The sequence below is a fragment of the Toxorhynchites rutilus genome, chromosome 3 (assembly GCF_029784135.1).
Source record: "Toxorhynchites rutilus septentrionalis strain SRP chromosome 3, ASM2978413v1, whole genome shotgun sequence".
Lineage (NCBI taxonomy): Eukaryota > Metazoa > Arthropoda > Insecta > Diptera > Culicidae > Toxorhynchites > Toxorhynchites rutilus.
The window spans coordinates 199,548,100-199,571,565 of NC_073746.1; the positions used below are offsets into that span (position 1 = coordinate 199,548,100).

At 40.9% G+C, this 23,466-nt stretch overlaps 1 protein-coding gene across 3 annotated transcripts in view; it reads left to right on the forward strand.

Moving 5' to 3' along the window:
* Positions 1-3,064: 3,064 nt before the first annotated feature.
* The window catches only part of LOC129779374 (F-box/LRR-repeat protein 2-like), a 31,699-nt gene continuing 11,297 nt past the window's right edge, over positions 3,065-23,466 (forward strand). For 2 of the 3 annotated variants that reach the window (XR_008743637.1, XM_055786803.1), the window contains exons 1-3: positions 3,065-3,202; positions 3,257-4,153; positions 16,350-16,751. Coding sequence is in view for 2 of the 3 variants with exons in the window: in XM_055786803.1 (XP_055642778.1) it covers positions 3,185-3,202; positions 3,257-4,153; positions 16,350-16,751 (1,317 nt within the window). In the remaining variant the exon portion in view is untranslated. The remainder of the gene's footprint in view (positions 3,203-3,256; positions 4,154-16,349; positions 16,752-23,466) is intronic. The other variant, XM_055786804.1, reaches the window with a different exon arrangement.

The window sequence follows — 23,466 nt, forward strand, 5'->3', positions numbered from 1 at the left end:
AGTTTCCATGGAAATTCTCTCAGAGAAGCTTCATAATCGTGGACTTTCACCAATTCTTAACAATTTCCTGTACAATTTACTGTCAGAAAAGCACATGATTTTCTCTCATGGCAGCTCGAAATCTTCTCGTTACAGTTTTATGGGCCTACCACAAGGCTCCTGCCTAAGCCCCCTCTTGTACAGTTTTTACGTCAATGATATGGATGATTGTCTAACTAGAGACTGCACGCTGAGACAACTTGCAGACGATGGAGTTATTTCCATCACGGGTACTAATCCCGTCGTTCTGCAAAAGTCGTTGCAAGATACCCTGAACAATCTGTTCACGTGGGCCCTCAAGCTGGGTATCGAATTCTCTACGGAGAAAACTGAAATGGTCGTTTTTTCTAGGAAGCACGAACCCGCCCAATTCCAGCTTCACCTATCCGGCAAAACGATCCAACACTCTATGTTTTTCAAATACCTGGGTGTATATTTTGATTCTAAGTGTACCTGGGGGAGACACATTGCGTATTTGAAACAGAAATGCCAGCAAAGAATCAATTTTCTCCAAACAATTACCGGAACATGGTGGGGTGCCCATCCAGGAGACCTCATTCAGTTGTACAAAACAACGATATTATCAGTGTTAGAATATGGCAGTTTTTGCTTCCGATCAGCTGCCAGGATTCATATTCTCAAGCTGGAGAGAATACAATATCGTTGCTTGCGTATAGCCATGGGGTGTTTGCATTCGACACATACGATGAGTCTCGAAGTTTTGGCAGGAGTACCCCCGCTTACTCTTCGGTTCACAGAATTATCCTACAGATTTCTCATCCGTTGCAAGATCATGAATCCATTGGTGATTGATAACTTCGAAAATCTACTCCAACTGACTCCTCAGTCAAGTTTTATGTCTATATACCATGAGTACCTTACCCACGACGTGCACCCTTCACCAGGCATCTCCAACCAAGTTTGCTTCCCTTACTTCTGCAATTCCTCTGTCATTTTTGATCTGTCCATGCGACAAAAAATCCATGGAATCCCAGATCACCTACGCTCCGATTCTATTCCGCCGATATTTTCGGCAGAATATGGGAAAGTTAGATCTGATAAAATGTTCTTTACTGACGGTTCATTCATAAACGGGTCCACTGGCTTCGGCATCTTCAATGAAAATTCCAGTGCCTCTTTCAAACTCAAAGATCCTTGTTCCGTGTATGTCGCTGAACTGGGTGCGATATATTACGCAATAGGGATCATTGAAACATTGCCCATCGACCACTATTTTATTTTTTCAGACAGTCTCAGCTCAATAGAGGCAATCCGCTCAATGAAGGTTGATAAACGCTCATCTTATTTCCTAACTAGAATAAGACAACTATTGAGTGTTTTGGTCGAAAAATTATTCAAGATTACCTTAGTATGGGTTCCCTCTCATTGCTCGATTCCGGGGAATGAGAAAGCGGACTCGCTAGCTAAGGTGGGCGCTTTAGAAGGCACACTTTTTGAAAGGCAAATTGCTTATAATGAATTTTTCCACATTCCTCGTCAGTATACGCTCGTAAGTTGGCAGCGCATGTGGAGTGGTGATGAGTTCGGTCGTTGGTTACACACGATTATCCCTAAGGTCTCGACGAGGGCATGGTTCAAGGGATTGAATGTAGGTCGTGATTTCATTCGCGTGATATCTCGGCTTATGTCCAATCACTACAACCTAAACGCGCATCTCTATCGCATTGGGCTCGCAGCAAACAATCTTTGTGATTGTGGCGATGGCTACCACGACATCGAGCATGTTGTCTGGTCGTGTATCCGGTTCCATGCTGCTCGCTCTCAGCTCTCTAGAGCACTGAGAGCACAAGGCAGACAATCGGATATCCCCGTCCGGGATATCTTAGGTAGCCGGGATCCTGATCTTCTGCTTCATCTATACCTGTTCCTCAGAAACGCCGATGTCAACGTTTAATGATGTTTCCTTCGTTGTGTCCCCGTTTCATATCCCTCCTATCCGATCGATAAACTTTTACTTAGTCGCGGCAATACATACACACACTCTTTACAGACACACGGGCCAAAGGTTGTGCAGTCCACTGATCATTCAACAAGAGCCAAAGGTTGTACCGCTCATGACAACTCTACACGAGCTGATGATTGCGCCGCCATTCTATCCTGGATTCCTCGAGTCGAGAAAGACGCACCACGCTAGATATGGGGTACAGACTAGGGGGGCGTTGCTGATTAATGGTCAGCTGCATCCCAATAGGAAGTATCCCGTGTCGGGCACACGTACAAAGCATCGAAGACTGCGACATACCAATTATGAGAACACTTGTAATACTAACCTCGAGTCAACCGCGAGTAATCGGTTACATATTACTAACATAGTCTAAGCAAACATTGTCAAAATATTGAACTCCCGGCCCCGTTAGGCTGACGCCATATGAGCCTTAATAAAATATATATTTTGGATAAAAAAAAAAAAAAAAAAAGTATCAAATATTTGACCCCCGAACAAACAGTGTACAGGCACGTTTATGATTTTTTTTCAAATGCGTCTCAAACAATATGGTGGAGTTGACAGGTGGCTCGTAACTTACACTATTTAGAAAAGACGTATGGGGAATGACAAGACGAAAGGTTTGGATTTGTTTATGTTATTTCTTACGTTGGTATGGTTACATTTGATTTCGTCGAAGGTGTTTGAAGTAGTATAATAAATAAACAGTTGTCGTTGAAAATCGTAACCTAGTAACCTTTATGCATAAGCTTCCACCAGCTGGCTCGGCTAATGTGATATGATTTATTCAGGCAATGCTTTGATCGTGGTATCCCCACTGGCGCATAATTTGCAGCTTTGTTTTTTTGTGTTGGTTCATAACGGCAATCAACCGTGCCGGCGAAACTGTAGTCAATGTTTAGTGTTACTTGGATACGATTTATGTAAATAAATTCAAATATACGGGATATGTCCGAACGGCAATTCTGACATTACGTTTTACCTTCCACTTCACTTTCCTTGGTCCCAAACACGAAATGGATAACCTTGTTGTTGTGAAATACACTGGCATCCCTGCTATCAGCTGGATGGGTTTTGAGCGTGAGGTTAGTTTGAAAACAAACTATCTGTTGCAGAAGCTTTCTCATCGAATTTGTTTTTTTTTTCGTATGAATATTTGTTTCATTTTTCCATCATAGAATGGACTTTCCGACCGAGGTAATCATAAATACTTTACTGGATGATCAATTTTATCTTTGCATCTTATTTCAGATAATTGAATACATATACTCCTTCTTATCGTTCTCTGATAAACTCCGAGCTACGGAAGTTTCTTTGCGATGGAGAGCTATATTTGAGACGATTATTTTCAAAAAATTACTATTGAATATTAACCAAGAGATTGTAACGTCAAAAAATGAAAGCCTGTCTACCATCATACAGTGTATTGCTAGAACCGAAAGAGCATATCAGCATATCACTATTGCGAACGTGGACTTCAAGAAATTAGATCGATCAACCGAGATCCAATTTAATGTTTTCTTCACAAATATTGGATTTTCTGTAAAGGAGTTGACATTGAAAAATTGTCATTTCACAACTGAAAAGCTTTACCAAATTGCAAGTACGGTGAAACAGATTCAAACAATAAATTTCGACTGTTGCAATGTTGATTATGATGCAAATTTGGTACCTGGAATACGTCCAGTACTAGATAACTTGAAGACAATAGGTCTCCATGATACAATGGATGAAAACCATGTGATAGATTTATTAGGCAACTGTAACTCGCCCAATATAGAATTGTCCATTAACGATAGTTACATTGAAGACAAAATGAAAATTATCACTGAATATGGAGATAGAATAAAATATTTATCCTGCAAAGTTTATCATACCTTCACAATTCAGACACTACTCAATCGTTCGGATTTGAAATTACGCACGCTTCAACTGCAACGAAAACCACTTGGTGGATTGTATATCCGCCCATTAGATGCACAATTTAAGCATCAGGACAACCTACGAGAATTGCGCCTTGATCCACCAATTTCCATTTCGATGCTGGTAGAAATTTCTAAGAGTCTGGTTTCTTTAGAATTTCTCTCAGTAGAGGTTGACACTATCGGAAGCATGCTTAAGGAAAGCATAACCTGGCTAAATTTGAAGGTAAATTATTTGATTGTATTTTTCACTTTAAGGATTTCATATGAATATGTCACCTGTGGGTTTAGATTCAATTCAGAACAACATAATTGCTTTTGGATATTGACTTTTGTACATAGATTCGCAAGCATCCGCTTTTTAGAATTAAAAATGCAAAAAACAGAGCCTCTTCGCTTCACTAGACTGACCAAACGTACCGCTTTGAACGGGACAGTACCGTATTTTCGACCCTTTATGATTCTCCCGTCTTTCTGAAATCTGAATGTCCTGGAGTTCAAGGCCTCTAACGGAAATAGATTTAATTTGTTTTGAAAAATCTTATTTTTAGGGTTTTTGTAGAAACAAGATATTAAAAAACTGAAAGAGTACCATGTAGCCATAGGTTTCAATAATGTATAGCTACACCCAAACTAGCATTGGCAGAAAACATATCATCTTCGGCAAAAAAATACTTTTTCGTGTGCTGAAGGGTGAAATGAACATATAAAAGTACCCTATTCAAAAGTTTTAAAGTGTTTGTATGTATCGGAGCAGACTGATGACGGATCAGGTGAAAGAAACAGCAGTAGAGAAAACAGCGTATCGGAATTTGGAATAGGAAGTGCAGAAGGAATTAACACACGAGAATACAATACGATAAGTTTATTGAGAGAAACTATAATTATAATAAAACGCGTTCACACGCGGCGATGGAAACTTCTGGAATGAATTTCCTGTCATGCTCGTTTGTATTGGTGCAATCAGGGCACCGTACACCGCCCACCGAGGGTGCGCCTCTTTCTCTGAACGTCAGCTTTGGATTGTACCAAAAAAAAATCCAAACGATGCCAAGCGGGGATCGAACCAAGGCCGACTGAAAAAACTCTCAATTATGTGTACCCATCTTTGTGTGTGTATAAGTGAAACGCTATGATAAAACAACAAAAATAAACTTTTCAGATGGCGACGAGCACAGATTTATAAATTTGATCGCTAGAAATTTAGTGTTCAGTTCAGTTCAGTTTTTGGTTTTAAGCAGTCTTCAGAAAACAAACGCAGCGCTGCGCTTGAGTTGAATTTTCATCAGCGCGCGCTCAAAGAACACTCGTATTCTCTCTTGGTGCGAAGCGCACAAAATTCATAAGCACGACAGTGCAAAATGTACCCGGCGCAGAACTTAGATACTAAACATTTATTCTCACTTGTGTAGAGTGCGTGCGATTTGGCACAGGGGCCGTACCGTGCCAAACAAAAATGGCACAGAAATGGCGTGCCATGGCACGGGACATGGCACAATGGACATCCATACTTTAAGGGGTGACCTCGAAAAAATCGATTTTTTTTTGCATTTTTGGGAAGCTTATGTCCTCAGAAATTTTGTCCTGAAAGAATTGATCAATATTTGATTTCGTTGGAAAGTTACAGCCGAAAGTATGATGTCATCTCAAGGGATATATAAAGTATTACTGTGCAAATTTTTGAATGTGTTTTTCTCGAAACCATGTTTTATCAGCTGGTGGTATCGATATCTCAGGATCTACTCGACCGATTTGCCTGAGTTTTTTTAATCAGCATGTGAAAATGAATTATCTAAATCCTTACATAGCCGCTTTGATATCTCATTTTTTTGATTTTCTGAACTGAGATTTGTCATGAAAAATAACTCATTTTTAGCTAAAATGGTCGCCATTGTGGTAATTTTCGGAATCTTCAAAAACCTCTATGTAATGCTTTAGATATTGTCCTAAAGTTTCGAAATATTCATCGTTCTGCGGCACCCCGTTGCTTCAGAACCGAAACCACCAGTAAGGTATCTAGCTGTCAACAGTGTATAAGCATTATTCGTAAACTCGAAAAATTATAAATACATCTACAAATATAACTCTAACAATAACCAAAATACCCGTACACTTGACTTTATTCCTAACATTTGGGAAAAAATCACAAAAATTCATTATTTTTCGACCTTCCAGACAGGGGTCCCTTCTTAATACATTTTGTATAATATTTTCCCTTCAAGAAAATTGTCATTCTAATTTCTTTCTATTCTTTGTTTGTTTTTTAGATACTTCAAATTCTAAGATTAATTATCCTTCACTAGATATAGCCAGGATTTGTTTGCAAACATATTATAGAGAAATTTTCAAAAGATAGGAGTCTAGGAGTCTAGATAGGAGATGGGTGTCTAAGAACAAATTGTAGAGCGGTTAAACAGCGTTAATTTGGTTGATATAAGTAATTATATTTATTTTGCCTTGTTTCTGCGTTTGTGGTCGTTGTTTATTCGTGCGAGATGTATCTTCCACAACGAAACTTGTTGCCACTATTGGTGAAAGAATGTCCAAGTTTTTTTTGCAATTGGTACAATGGTAAACCCGCGGTACAAACAGGTGCACAAAAAAAACATTTTCTACTTTCACGTAGTTTGGAAGAACAGAACCGGCGGAAATCACTCGAAAAGAGTGTGAGGGTTTATAAACTGTTTTATTGTCTTCCAAAGATGCTGAATGCAGTTGTCTAACATCCAGAATCTTCACAAGTTCTCCAATTAACGAGTTTTCAAACAACCCGTGTATCTTGTCGCCAGATCGAATTTAGAAAACTCTCTTCGCGCCCGAGAAAGACAGCCCAATGTGTCGGTGAGAGATGTGTTGGCTCAGTTAGACCTTGATTACATGTCCCAAATACAGGGAAACTTCGATATAAAATACCCTCGTTATAACGTGCCTTTGATTCAACGTCACTGGGTACAACATACATTTTACCTCGATATAACGTACACATTTTCAAAATACAACTGGTTTTGTGATTCCGGATTCTAAATGAATCAAGATTTAATCAACAGTACGAAGGAAAACATCATGAGAAAGACTAGCTTCGTCAACATTCATTATATCGCAGTTACTCTGTATATGCAGTTACTCTGTATATGTTTTCCTTAAAATTATCGATCTTCGTGTGTAATTGTCCCTATATCCTTACACCCTCCTTCTCTTCCATTCGAAGCAATTGGCCCCCTAGCTATAAACAGTAAAATAAGTTGAAATGTAAATATACAATTGATATACGAATAGATTTAAGAATTGTGTGTGTTCTCAACATTGTAACAATTCCCTTATATCATTTTCCCCAAATAACATGTCACCCTTCTAAACTCGAGTCCACCGCGAGTAATCGGTTTTCCACCTTAACAGTTCAGCTGAAAAGTTTATAAGATAACACAGTAAAACTATTTTTTTTGCAAAATTCAATTTTATTATTCAACATAATTGCCTTCGAGGGCGATACAGCGTTTATAGAGATCTTGTAAGTTTTCGATATCATTTTCATAGTACTCTTTCGAGTTTTCATCAAAATAGACCTCAGTTTCGGTAATCACTTCATCATCGGTTATAAATTTCTTGCCAGCGAGTATTCTCTTCAGGTCTGCGAAGAGAAAATAGTCGCTGGGGGCCAAATTTGGAGAATACGGTAGATGCGGAAGCAATTCGAAGCCCAATTAATGTAATTACACAAGAAATTCGGATTTTTCAATTATTTTCACAATAACAAAAGTTGATGCACTCTCAATGCTGTAACTCACGAACCAATCGACCGATTGCTGTCAAATTTTGACGCGTATCCATTGAAAGATGATGGTTTGTGATAGTCAAGTAGATTTTTGCCATTTGTACCAAACATGCCAGCTGTACCATTTGTGCCATCTGTGCCAATGTGTGCCAACTGTACCAGCTGTGCCAACCGTGTCAAGTGTACCATGGCACAGCCTTGTGCCGTACCAAATGGTACAGAATTTTGTCGTGCCATGGTACGTGCCGTGCCATTCCATGCCAAACTAATATAGTGGTTCTCAGATCTTCGTCAAAAGTGGTAATTTTGTTCTTTATCGCAAAACATTAAACTCGTATTTTTTTAATTTGTCATTAGGGTGCCCATTTCCATTTTAGGGTGATCCCAAAAATCATTTTTTTCCACTTTTTCCCAAATGACTTTTATCAAAAATTTATAACTTTCGAACCACTAAACCGATTTAGATGATCGACATATCAAATTTAAGCCAATGAGCTTTAATTGAGAAATATTTAACTTGCATATAATATGGATCCTATTTTTAATATGGATTGAAAGCTGAGAATTTTTTACATAAAATATCTTGATATCAGAGATGCTATTTTTTTCGTTTTTGAAATATGATTTTTCAAAACTAATCGATGGTTCGAAAAACAATGTTTCCCCATTTTTCCCACTACAAAAAGTCATAACTTTCAAACTATTGGACCGATTCATATCATCGACATATCAAATTGAAGCTTACGAGTTATTTTTCTTTGAAAAAATATTACTTTTGCGCAAAAAATTTAATTTTGTTTTTGTAATTATTGATTTAGTTAGTTTTTCATAGTTTTCTCGGTTAAAGATAGGAGCGCTATATTTTTTTATATTTTTTATGGAAAGCTGAGGATTATTTACCTAACATATCTCGATATCAGAGATGCTATAATTATCGTTTTTAAGTTAGAATTTTGTAAATTTAACATGTTTTAAGTCTTCGATCAATATTCATATGTGACTAAACTAGACCTATGCTACTAGAATCCAATCTTCTCGCAAGTGTGAATTTTGCTTATTGGCTTCAATTTAATATATCGATCATCTAAATCGGTTCAGTAGTTCAAATGTTATGATTTTTTGCAGAAAGTTATTTTTGGACAAATGGGGAAAAATGATTTTTTTTAAAATCATATCTAAAAAACGAAAAAATAGCAACCCTGATATCGAGATATGTTGTGTAAAAAATCCTCAGCTTTCAAGAAAAAATATAAAAAAATATAGCGCCCTCTAGTCGAAAGTCATAAAAAAATAAAAAACGACTACAATCAATAATTACTAAAATATAATTATTTTTTTCGCAAGTTAAATATTTTTTAATAAAAGGCTAGGTCAATTTTATATGTCGATCATCTAAATCGATTCAGTGATTCAAAAGTTATTAATTTTCATTTGTCATTTTTGGGAAAAAGTGGAAAAAAATTATTTTTCGGACCACTTAATAACTTATGTCCTGTAATGTGTTTAAATGTTTCAACGATCTACACATACATACATACACATACATACGCGTTGTTAATTTTTATAAAAAACAGTATTTCACCGTTGATATATTCGATATCCACCAAGGCTTGCGGTCTTGTCGTTGATGAAATTTATAAGAAAATGCAGTGTATACTTTCCATCCGCCATGCAAGGCTATACAAGTTTTAGATCACCACACGGCCATGAACCATGTCTGTCGTAACAATATCGAACAGTAACCCATATTTCGTCATAAGCAGACGCGAAAGCAAATGTAAGTTGTTAAAAATAGAATGAAAATTTTTATTCGATGTTGTTTAAATACTTAGAAGACATAGTCCTGACCCTAACTTAACTATTTTTCAATAAATCTCCTTGCATTTCAGCAAAACAATCTTATCTAGAACAGAAAATATTTATCAGAGACAATTTTCGTTCAAGATTTTTCCTTACCTGCAGAGAATGCAATTTTTCATTAATTGTGAATAACCGTATCCTCTCTTTCGTCTGCAATGATGTCAAGGCAAAAGTTCATACACACCAGATGGGCCAACCAGAAGGACTGCTGGGCCGCAAGTTGAGTATCGCTGGTCTAACGTCATGTGTATTGATATATACTAAATATAATAACTTTTCTGTATTAAAACTATGGAAAAATGTCATATGGTGAGTCAAATATTTTTAATGTGATGAATAGATGTGATGAATGTTTTACGGATATGTCTGTAAATTTACAAACATATTTGTAAATCTGGCATCTCCGGTGGTCTGAGAATTTATTGCAAGAAATCGCTTGAAAACATGCATGAATTTGCTTGAGAATGAAGTGGATTGAGTCCGCACCACTTAGGTTTTAAGCAAAGCATAAAAACAACAGCGCGCCTCCATTTAAACCGTATACGCTTGTGTGAAGAAAAATCTCTCAACAGAGAGAGCAATCCAGATTCAAGCGCGCAGCACGGCGCGTAAGCAGGGCGCGAGTTTCAGCGTAAAACTCAGCTTCAAACTGGGCTTGCGCCCACGGCGCACAAGGAGTGGGAGCTCAAAAGGGTACAAAAATCTTGTTGCACATCAGCACCGAGTTGCATTCTGAAGACTGGTTTTAAGGGACTTTAACCCGATGGTCATCCGTCTTTGGAAATTTAGTGTTTTAATGGTAAATAAGTACATATCTCGTGAAACCAATATTATAATAGTAAACAGACAGGTCTGTCAATTGTGCTTATATATAGCGAATTCGTTTTTGAAACTGGGTTAATTCCTAACTGACTCTGTAAAAAAAAACCTTTTCGGGTTCACGAACGAGGCGGTTTATTGGTGTGCGTTATATAGTCTGATTTGTTCATATTTGCGGTGACAAATCTACAGTGTTGACGTCTGGTGGCGGTATTAGTGCTTGGGAGGTAAATTATTCTCTAGCAGATCAGAAGGATCAAGTGCAGTGTAAAATTATAAAAATTTAAATGAAAATTTCTACTTCATGTTGTTAGCTTATCTTTTTTTATTCTTTATTTGAGAGTTTTTCAGTCACCTGGGCTGGTTCATCTCTTTAGCGACGGCAGCTAAAGTTGCCGTACAATTCCTTTTAACACAAAATAATATAAAATAAATAAAACATTTAACATAAAGTTACATTCAATTTGCACTTTTCGTTTTACGGAGTCTCAATACTGTCTGTTTCTGTTTTAATTATTCTCCTGGATGCGGTTGTAGGCTCGGACGTCCGTCTTCCATGGCCCCAGACCAGTAAGGGGACGTCCGTGCTGTCCGGAGACTCTAGGGGTTCTTATTCCCCTTGTCGCGAAAGGGAAGGAACTGTGATCTCCGGGTTGAAAAAGAGGTTATCGCAGAAATTAGGTTCCCAGCATGTATATCAGTTTATTGTTTTCGTATTTCTTGGCCCGCGATTGGATGTCCGAGGGCTGGCCGACGGTCGGGCAGGCTGTTTGTCTGTTGACCACACTTTACGTCGAGTGTCCTTAGGTGGTTCGCTGAGTGGAGAATCTATGTTTCTCGTAGGAAGGGATTATGTTCGTCCGTATCACTGTTGGCATCTGAGCAGAAGTCCAGCCTGGTGTCTTGAGGAGTTGAATCCTCCTTTTCTTCTGCAATGGGTTCAAGAGCACGAACAGTTGTGGCAGGCGGAGTGGAAATCTGCGTGTTTGTTGTAGGTTTGAGAATCGGTCTGACGGAATGCGCTGTACCGGATGTTCCGATGCTGTTAGTTCGAGTCAACTGGGATCTGGCGACGACGATTTCCTTTTGTAGTGTGTCGATGGTTTTTTTATCTGTATTATAGTGACTTTCAACTCATTTGGCTGGTTCGTCACTTCTACTTCCATTTTTGGAAGAATGTCGGGAGTGAGAATTGAACTCGTGACCTTTAGCGTGAGAGGCATGGATGTTACCACTACGCCAGATCGTCTCCACGAATGTGTCGATGGTTTGTTCTCTCTGGTCAAACGCTGCTCCAGAGCCACAGGGGTGTATCAACTGGTCCATTATAGAGACCAACGATCTGAAAACCTCTTCGTTTTTTGGTAGTTTCTGCGCGCTGCGTTTCAACGCAGGCAGCCATATTAGCGATAATTATGTCTTTTTGTGCGATTGCTTTCATTGATTCGTTGGTCCGTGATTGCTTCGTGAGTCACCGTATAATCAAGTCCTCCTCTCTTCCGAACAGCGTTTGCATAGGTTAACGGTCGGAAATTTTCTGCATCAAAGATGGAGCGTGCTGTGCGATAGTCGACGTCGCGGTTCACCTTGATCTTTTGTATTTCGTTCTCTTTGCGGTAATTCGGACAGGAGCGGGAAGCAAGGTTGTGCTCTACTGATCCGCAATTTCTGCAAAGTACGGGCCGCAGACATCTACTGCCCTCCGCTGGAGGTTCGTGATTTCCGAAGCAAGTACCGCAAGTGGCTGTCTGGGAACATTTTCCTTTTGTATGTCCGAAGGCCCAACACTTGAAGTACTGCATGGGCGACGGGTAACAGGGTCTCGTTTTCACACGCAAATATCCGAAACTTACGAATTCTGGAGTGTATGTACCATGCACGGTGAGAATGATCAAAACACACAAAATTCCAGAACGACATTTAATTTCTTGGTGACTAAATAAACGAAATAAGCTCTTTCTGTTATTCTCAATAATTTTTTTTTTTATTAAATCGTTTATTTTTACAGGCTCAGTTACATAAGTTTAAAGGAGCCAACTCCTATCTGTATTGTTACAAGTATATATAATCATTTTTCATTAATTCTAGTGTTAATGAAGTAGAGAACCGATTACTCGCGGTTTGCTCGAGTTTAGAAGGGTGACATTTTTTTCAGGAAAAGGAAGGGATATAAGGATATGTTGACAATGTTCACACTCACATTCGCACTCACATTCATCATACTCAATTCTTAAGCCTATCTTATATCTAATATGTATTTACATTTCACCTTATTCTATTGTTAGTAAGAAGGGATTTAATTTCTCGCGAAGGAAAAGGAAAAGGAAAATATAAGGATATAAGGACAATCACACACGAAGATCGATAACTTTTAAGAAGACGTATATTTGGGAGTTCTCAATAATGATTCAATATGATCAAGATTAGCGCAAATGCAATCCTAGTTGAAGGCGGTTTTGCGACTGACACGCGAACCCACATAACATACACTCTGTCCAACTTCTCTAAGACCAGGTGATCTTGCTGCTTCGGGTCATTGTAAACAAACAATGTTTCAATTTATATTCTAGTGTGTAGGTATTGGTGACTATCGTACACTGCATGATTTTCATATGTGTGTGTGCAAGCGCAGAGCGTAATCGATTTTGTATTTTTGAAGTGTCATGTTTCTATAAGACCAGTTAAATTTTCCGTTGTTTTAGTTGTTTTGATCAATAAATCTGGAAAATGCCGAAGGGAAAAGTGCTCACGGAAGGAGAAGAAAGACAAATCGATGCATTTCACCAACAAAATGTTTGTATTAGAGAAACTGCTCGTCGGATTGGACGATCCCATCAAGTAGAACAGCTTAGAATACCTCAAAATCGCTTATGCAAATAAAGCAATAATTCAATTCAAATGTTACTCAAGTGACAATTTGTCGAGTTTTGGTAAAAAATCGTCACATGAAGAGTATTTAAAAGGATAATGCTCCTCATCTTACACCGTCTCACATCCGAAGACGTCTGAGTTATGCCAAATCTCACATGAACTGACAGTGGGACATGGTATGTTGTGAAAAAAAAAAGTTTCCAAAAGAATACATTTTGCTATATACCATAACGAAAAGTTCTTCAATGTATAGGTTATCTTCACAAACGGAAAAAGTTCAATTTGGATGGTCCTGATAGTTTCAACGGATACTGGCGTGATTTACGGAAGAAGGAACAGTATTTTTCAACTAGGAATTTTGGTGGATGCTCGTGCATGATTTGGGCGGAATTCTGGGCAAACGGAAAGCTCAAGAGAGCTTTCACATCATTCAAAGATTACATACAAAGCTGGAGGGAATACAATATCGTTGCTTGCGTATAGCCATGGGGTGTTTGCATTCGACACATACGATGAGTCTCGAAGTTTTGGCAGGAGTACCCCCGCTTACTCTTCGGTTCACAGAATTATCCTACAGATTTCTCATCCGTTGCAAGATCATGAATCCATTGGTAATTGATAACTTCGAAAATCTACTCCAACTGACTCCTCAGTCAAGTTTTATGTCTTTATACCATGAGTACCTTACCCATTAAGTGCACCCTTCACCGGGCATCTCCAACCAAGTTTGCTTCCCATACTTTTGCAATTCCTCTGTCAATTTTGATCTGTCCATGCGACAAAAGATCCATGGAATCCCAGATCATCTACGCTCCGATTATATTCCGCCGATATTTTCGGCAGAATATGGGAAAGTTAGATCTGATAAAATGTTCTTTACTGACGGTTCATTCATAAACGGGTCCACTGGCTTCGGCATCTTCAATGAAAATTCCAGTGCCTCTTTCAAACTCAAAGATCCTTGTTCCGTGTATGTCGCTGAACTGGGTGCGATATATTACGCATTAGGGATCATTGAAACATTGCCCATCGACCACTATTTTATTTTTCCAGACAGTCTCAGCTCAATAGAGGCAATCCGCTCAATGAAAGTTGATAAACGCTCATCTTATTTCCTAACAAGAATAATTTGAGTTGAGTGTTTTGGTCGAAAAATTATTCAAGATTACCTTAGCATGGGTTCCCTCTCATTGCTCGATTCCGGGGAATGAGAAAGCGGACTCGCTAGCTAAGGTGGGCGCTTTAGAAGGCACACTTTTTGAAAGGAAAATTGCTTATAATGAATTTTTCCACATTCCTCGTCAGTATACGCTCGTAAGTTGGCAGCGCATGTGGAGTTGTGATGAGTTCGGTCGTTGGTTACACACGATTATCCCTAAGGTTTCGACGAGTGCTTGGTTTAAGGGATTGAATGTATGTCGTGATTTCATTCGCGTGATATCTCGGCTCATGTCCAATCACTACAACCTAAACGCGCATCTCTATCGCATTGGGCTCGCAGCAAACAATCTTTGTGATTGTGGCGATGGCTACCACGACATCGAGCATGTTGTCTGGTCGTGTATCCGGTTCCATGCTGCTCGCTCTCAGCTCTCTAGAGCACTGAGAGCACAAGGCAGACAATCGGATATCCCCGTCCGGGATATCTTAGGTAGCCGGGATCCTGATCTTCTGCTTCATCTATACCTGTTCCTCAGAAACGCCGATGTCAACGTTTAATGATGTTTCCTTCGTTGTGCCCCCGTTTCATATCCCTCCTATCCGATCGATAAACTTTTACTTAGTCGCGGCAATACATACACACACTCTTTACAGATGCACGGGCCGAAAGTTGTGCAGTCCACTGATTATTCAACAAGAGCCAAAGGTTGTACCGCTCATGACAACTCTACACGAGCTGATGATTGCGCCGGCTAGTGACCATTCTATCCTGGATTCCTCGAGTCGAGAAAGACGCACCACGCTAGATATGGGGTACAGACTAGGGGGGCGTTGCTGATTAATGGTCAGCTGCATCCCAATAGGAAGTATCCCGTGTCGGGCACACGTACAGAGCATCGAAGACTGCGACATACCAATTATGAGAACACTTGTAATACTAACCTCGAGTCAACCGCGAGTAATCGGTTACATATTACTAACATAGTCTAAGCAAACATTGTCAAAATATTGAAATCCCGGCCCCGTTAGGCTGACGCCATATGAGCCTTAATAAAATATATATTTTGGATAAAAAAAAAAAAGATTACATACATGTTCAGAAATCCTCCCTCCTACCTTTTTTGCGTTGATATCGTCACAAAAAATTCACATTCCAGCAAAACAATGCTACTATTCATACCAGCAAGGAAACTTAACAAAGGGATGAAGGACCAACAACTTATTTTTTTTAACTTGCCGGCTTACTCTCCAGACTTGAATCCTGTTGAAAATCTTAAGAAAATCTTAAAAGCTACGTAAGTAAAAAAACGGCCCGGGTCGAATGACGTAGAGGAAAATCTATTTGGAGCACTCCTAGCGAAGCTACGAAATAATTTGTAGTTGCCTCCTTCAACGTTGCGGTGCAAAAAGGAGACGGTTTTTTGCGATTTACTCGAAGTTTAAAAAAATGAAGTTGACTCCATTTTGCCGCGAGCCTCTCAATTGTGAAACACTTCGATCTCAAGTGTGACAATTTTTATGATAAAATTTCGAAAAAATGTGAACGAAAAAAACTCTTTGTAGAGAACAAAGCAGGTAAATCTAAAAATATTTAATTGTTTGGCTTTATTCTCGTTTTTATTCACTCATTCATAACATTTTTCAAAACATGGCATTTTATTTTTTTTTTTTTTTGGTTTACGTGTCCCGTTTTTGTTTCTGAACTATTTGATCAGTCTAGTTATTAACACATCTTTCGGAAGTACTGAGTCTGACGGCACGTGAATTCAACATGAATTTGCGAACCCTTTTAATGATTTTTTGACCAAATTGTCAAATTGTCTGGCACCAGACTATGAGATTGACTATAACTACTTTAGCACAACCTATTTTATGTGCCAGATTTTTAAAATAACTTTCCATCCCGATTTATACCACAATTCTTGACTTCTCTTTTCAGATGTTACATCTCTCGGTTCGAATGGAAATAAATGAGATATTTGAGCAAATGGAATTTACAAAATTAGAAGAACTAGAGTTACACACCGAAGAAATGATTGGCATGTTACTGCAAAATGTATACAAAAAATGTAGAATGTTGAAAAGAATTGGATTATCAGCGTTATCATTGGCGTATTGCAATAGAATTTTGGGCTCAATCAATATGCACCTGCCAAAACTCGAAGCGATCGACATTCAATGTAGTTCTCGAACTACTTTCGTTCCGTTGTTCGATTCGATAAAATCACTAGAACAGCTGACGTCAATAACAATATGTTTCTGCAATGCGATAACTGACCAAACAATTATGCATATAAACATACCGTTCCTTCGCTCGTTTAGCATAACAGGGAATAGAAAGGTAAGTAATATCTTCATTTACATACCGACGTTACACATTCAAAAAATAAATATAAAAAACTACAATTCAGTGGGAGTCATATAATTAGAAGACCTTGTTCAGGAAATTTTCCTATCAACCTGTAATGCTCATTACGCCTCGCTACTGATATTGAGCTAATGACAAAAAAAAACTAATGTTGTGCCGATAAGACTCTTGTGTCACACAATCGATCGTTTGATAAAAAGAGCTCAAATAGTACTAAACTTTGATGCTGTTTGCTTTCTTGTATTTCTGAAATACATACCTGTATATTTCGGAGTCGATGAAACTTTTACCTCAATACGATTTCCGTTTTTGAAGGAAAATCTAATAAAGAACATAATGCTGAATTTTTATTTACAATGATGGTACATCCCTTGAAGAGATAGGATCTTATTCACAACATTGTTCCGCCAATGCACTCGATGCATAGCTGCAGTTCTCCAACTCCCGGCTGCACCGATTCTTGCCAAGTCCTACTCCACCTGTTCCAATCACCTCGATCGCTGGGCTCCTCTCCTTCTTGTTCCTACCGGATTCGATGCGAACACCATCTTTGCAGGGCTGCTGTCCGGCAATCTTGCAACATGTCCCGCCCATCGCACTCGTTCAGCCTTGGCGACTTTCTGGATGCTGGGTTCGCCGTAGAGTTTCGCCAGTTCGTGGTTCATTATCCTTCTCCATACTCCGTTTTTCTGTACACCACCGTATATTGTTCTGAGCTCTCGGCGTTCGAATACACCAAGCGCTTGTGAGTCCTCTTCAAGCGTCGTCCATGCTTCGTGCCCATAGAGAATAACCAGTCGAATTAGGGATGTGTACATGGTACACTACGTACGGGGTGGGAGCTTGTTAGACCTCAAGGATTTGCGAAGCCCATAGTAGTCACGACTTCCGTTGACAATACGTCTTCGAATTTCACGGCTGTTGTTGTTGTCAGTTGTTATCAACGAGCCAAGGTAGACAAATTCCTGTATCACCTCTTGCTCGTCGCCGTCGATCACAACACTACTACCAAGAAGAAATCTGTTGCGATCAGTCCCTCCTGCTAGCATGTATTTAGTCTTAGACGCATTGATCCCAAGACCAATCAGCCCTGCTTCGTGTTTCAGTTGGTTATACAAGTCGGCTACCGTCGCATTATGTCCACGTCGTCGGCGAAGCAGATAAACCGACTAGACTTGTTAAAAATCGTGCCCCGCATGTTGAAGCCCGCTCTCCGCATAACACCTTCCAGGGCCAGGTTGAAGAGCAGACAGGAGAGTCCAGCAGACAGGAGAGTCCATCGCCTTGTCAAAGTCCCCTGTGAGTCGCAAATGATTCCGACTCTCACCTGAGATTCGCACAATGCACCGCACACCGTTCATCGTTGCATGAATCAGTCTTGTCAGCTTTCGGGGAAAGAAATAATGCTGAATTAAAGGGCCCTATTATGAAAATTTCTTTTGGCTTTAAGAGGGTGTTCGTGACAACACGAAGGAGCGCCAACTGGTGATGGATAGAGTTACTACGCTAGCTAAAACCTCTCGTTCGTCAGACAAGCGTTTGTTGTGAATATGCGTTTGTATCGCGTTTGACTGACCTTTCAACGTTTCCGTAAACCGAATGAATGACGTCACGACGGGTATAAAAGGAGCACATCGTGGTCGACTCGCTCTTTCCTGTTCAACGACGCCTGCCGTCAACTCCTTCTAAGCGACGACACCTGCTGTCAACATCTCTTTCCGGTCGACGACACCTGCTGTCAACCATTTTGTGAACAGCGAAGAAAAATTAGTTTGTGCAACTGAAATTATATTAGTAAATGGAGTAAATTTAAGCTAGTTGTTAAATGAATAGTGAAGTGAAGTCTGAATACCTACCTGAACGTTTTGGTTTTCTGATGACCTGAATAAAGGGAAATAAAAGTGAAATACTGTCTCTGCTACCGGCTGCAAGTGATTCCTGATACGTTTCGCTTGAATGAAGAACGGCCCGTCTGCTGCTTTGATAATCTACCGGCATCAGGTCCTTCGAACCGGATAAGCGTCGAAACTCCGCTCATCTGGTATCCACGTGCTACAATTTACGATCCACCATTATTCGATCCATTCGGAACGTTCTAGAACATTCACGAGCTCGCTGTGGGTAGCGAGGACCATTTCTGTTCCTGCTTTTGAAATATTCATACAAGGCACATTATTGCCTTACACAAGGTAATTAAATTTCCATTAACGTTCATTTTCCCCGTGAGAGCTACGCGGTCTTGCGTTTTGCAGATTTGCTCCTTACTCTGCCTGAACGCCGAACGCCGTATCAAAGGACTCAAATCACGCTACAAGAGCTTGAAATCATCGCTCGACGAGTATCAGGAGGACAGCGACTCCTTCGAAGTTCCGGTTCGTCTGGAGCACCTTCAGAAGCTGTGGACCGACCTGGATAACGTCCAAAGCGATCTGCTGGACGATAACGCTCTGGACGAACTCTTGAAGGAGCGGATGGCGTTCGAGTCGCTTTTCTACAAAGCAAAGGGGTTTATTTAGCCATGAACAAGCAGCCTACTACGTCGATCGCGTCTCTGGCTAGTCATTCTCGCCACCTTCCTGCACAACCGTCGCACGTCCGCCTGCCAAACGTCAGACTGCCTACTTTTAGTGGAAATATTGACACGTGGCTCAATTTCCATGACCTTTTTGTTTCGTTGGTTCATTCCTCGGTCGAGCTCTCGTCCATACAGAAATTTTACTACCTGCGCTCTTCATTCGCTGGCGATGCACTGAAACTCATTCAGACGCTTCCGATCAGCGCCGAGTACTACCCTATTGCATGGGAACTTCTGATAAATCACTATCAGAACACTGCCCGGTTCAAGCGCACCTACGTAGATGCTCTATTCGACTTCCCTTCGTTGAAGCGGGAATCTGCGACGGAATTGCATTCGATGGCCGAGAAATTTGAAGCGAATGTGAAGATCCTTTAACAGCTCGGTGAACGCACGGAGTATTAAGACATAATCCTTATCCGCATGCTTGGCATTCCACTAGACCCGACCACGAGGAGAGACTAGGAGGAGCATTCTTCTGCGCTGGACAACGTGTCGTTCCAGGAACTGACCACTTTCATCAAGAGGCGAGTGACAGTACTACAAACTATCCAAGTGAAGGCTCCAGAAATTCCACCACCTGCTACGCCAAAACGGCCTACTCAACGGCCAGAAGTTAGTAACAATGCTTCTCAGCAGTCAACCAACAGCGGTCGAAACTGCACCGTCTGCCACGATCATCATCCGGTCTACCTTTGCCCTGCCTTTTCGAAGCTGGATCTGGAGGGAAAGGAGAAAGACGTTCGTCGCCTGCAGCTTTGCAGTAACTGCCTTCGAAAGGGACATCAGGCCCATCTTCTAGCTCTTGGCGAAGATGCAAAGGACGTCATCACACTCAACTCTGCTCGGGTGAAAACGTAGTCGCTGTGCACTCCAGGGCTACAGAATCTGAATACGCGAAATCGGTCCCCACTCCAGCGGCTGAACAACAAACGAAATCTTGTTTCAGCGCATCTCTCAACTATACGCCTAACTGCGCTCCATCTAAGAATCGTCACAAGAACGTCCTACTAGCTACAGCTATTGTCATCTTGGTCGATGCCAACGGGGCAGCTCATATCGCTGGGGTCTGCTGGATTCTGAGAGCGAATGCTGTTTCGTAACGGAGTCGATCAAGCCACCACGTCAAAAGATCTCGCTGCCAATCTCGGGGATTGGGCAGTCCTTAACCTACGCGCGCTACAAAATCGTGTCCACCATACGCTCCAGAACGAGTGACTACTCCACCACCGTGAAGTTAGTGGTACTTCCGAAGGTCACGAAGGAATCGATCTCCCGTCGTCGTCCATAGATCCATCTGCATGGAAAATCCCTCCTGGCATTCAGTTGGCAGACCCGACTTTCTACCGCTCTCATCCGATCGACTTGATTCTGGGCGCGGAAATTTTCTTTGACCTCTTCAAGGTGAAAGGTCGAATCCAACTTGGAGACTCGTCGCCATTCCTCGTCAACTCCGTACTGGGTTGGGTGGTGTCCGGAAAAATCTCCAACGGAACGCCAACCACTTCGATCGTCGCCAACGTAGCTAACATCACAACGGTCACTGAACTGCATCATCAGATGGAGCGATTCTGGACCACCGAGGAAGGCACTCCCTCATCATGCTATTCGGTGGAAGAAACAGCACGCGGGAACCACTTTCATCAAACTGTAGCTCGCAACCCGGACGGCAGGTACATCGTTCGCCTACCACTACAAAGCAACGTTCTCGAGCAGCTTGGTGATAATCGTTCCAACGCTATTCGTCGGTTTCGGATGCTCGAGAGTCGTCTGAATCGCCAACTCGATATCGCTGATCAATACACCGACTTCATGAACAAGTACCAGTCACTTGGACACATACGGCGCGTCACGGCCTACCAGACACCGCTTGAAAGCTGCTATCATCTCCAGTACCACGCAGTCATTCGGGAAGAGGGTACGACCACGAAACTTCGGGTCGTATTTGACGCATCGACTAAAACTCCCAATGGTTCATCTCTGTATGACGCCCTACTGGTCGGTCCGAACATTCAGGAGGACCTCCGAAGCATCATCATACGCCCTAGGCGCAATACGGAAATACGTTCCACGCCGGACGCACTTCTAGACACCTTCGAACAAAGAACGGATACATACTGCACCTTGAGCGCTCCCTTTCTAGCGACGAGAGTTCACCAGCAGCCTGCGAACGATGGACAAAACAACTTTCCCAAGGCAGAAATCATCTCCAGCTCGCAAAATCCCCGTTAGACCCAAGTCTCGTCTTCGGTGGTTCGCTCCATTCATGTCTCCGGAACGCCTAATCCGGATTGGTGGGCGTCTTGCTCACGCCTCACAGCCTTACGACAGTAAGCATCATATTTTGCTACCTGGCTCGCATCCTCTCTCGGCTCTTCTAGTTCGCAGTTTACATTTAAAGCACCGGCACGCTGCTCCACAACTTGTGCTTACAATTTTACGCCTGCGGTACAGGATCACAGGGGCCAGAAGTCTGGCAAAAGTAGTCGTCCACCAGTGCATCATCTGTTTCAAGGCCCGCCCGAAGCTTGTGGAACAATTCAACGAACTACCAGCCGCACGAGTAACCTCCAGCCGACCTTTTTCCACTACGGAAGTGAACTACTGGGATCCAATAACACTACAACCACCCTACCATCGAGTATCCCCAAAGAAAGCGTATCTCGCAGTATTTGCGTGCTTTTGACGTAGGATTACGTCTTTCGGGAATACATTGGGCTACAAATTGAAAACCGAAAATCGAGCACATCGTGAAAATTGTCCGATTTCAAACGCTTATTGCTCAATTATTTTAAGATAGATTGATGAAATTTTTGCGTCAATCAATTTCGGCACTCCATAACAATTTTTTATATTGAAGAAAATAATACAGTAGAACCCCGATTATCCGCGGAATAGTCTGGCTAGGTCACCGCGGATCACGAAAATCGCGGATAACGCAATAAACGACCAAAAAAAGAGATGCAAACACAAAAAAAAAGATGTTTCGTCGTGATAACTATGTTTCATCAATACAAGAATCATTAAACTGTCCATCTATAAGCTCGTGTACACCAGAAGTCAAATAATGTGAAAGCCATGACCAAAAAAAAAACAGGAAGTGTGTTATATCTATGGTATAACCGCAATGGTGACGTAGGACTATCGTTGATTTAGTGATCATTTGTTTGAAGTTGAATCTGAATTCATTCTGAATGAATGAATAAATGAATATTTGGGGGACTTCGAAACGAGAGCGTTACGTTGGAGGTACAAGGTTTTATGCATCCAATATTGGATATGAAAATGACCTACTGATGGGGAAGAATAATCTTCAGAAACTTTCCTGCTAATTGTACTTGATTGAAAAATCACAGAACTAAATGTATTTGGTCGCAGTTTTATATGGATAGAAAACATTAAAATAAATTCGTTCGCTTGCATGTAATTTTCAATTCCAAGGGAAACTTGCTGATTATTTTGCAGCAACGACATCTTTCCGGATTCTCCTCGATTCTTCTCGAAATCCACCAGTGGTTAATGCTAACTCGATAACCACCTGTTGATTGCACTTGATTGAAAAATCACACAATTAATTGTATTTGGTCGCAGTATTAAATGGATAGAAAACATTACAATAAACTCTTTCTCTTGAATGTAATTTCCAAGTCCAAGGGGGACTGGCAGATTATTTTACAGCAACGATCACTTCTTTCCGGATTCTTCTCGATAACCAGCGAACGTAAAGAGTTGCACGCGTGTATGCGTGTGACAGTTGCTTCGATACCTCAAGCGGAACCAATTTTCGATGCTGGTATTCTCTCGGTCGTCTTCTCTTCTCCTTATGATGGATCGGCTTTTCTGCCCTCCCTCACAGTTCCAAACAAACTGCATGTCTTTCAAGTCAGGTCAGGCCAGGTAATGAATCCCGCGATCCCTCGCCGTTCAGCTCGTCCAGCACGTTCAGCTCGTTCAGTAACGATGTTGTCTTGTCGATGTCCTCACGAAAAATGAATGGGTTTCACCACCAGAATATCGCTTAACACTCCTATACTCGCGCATTGGTCTGTCAGACCGAGAAATCAATAATTCGTTCATTTCTCAGAAAATATCAACTCTACGACTTTGCTAAAC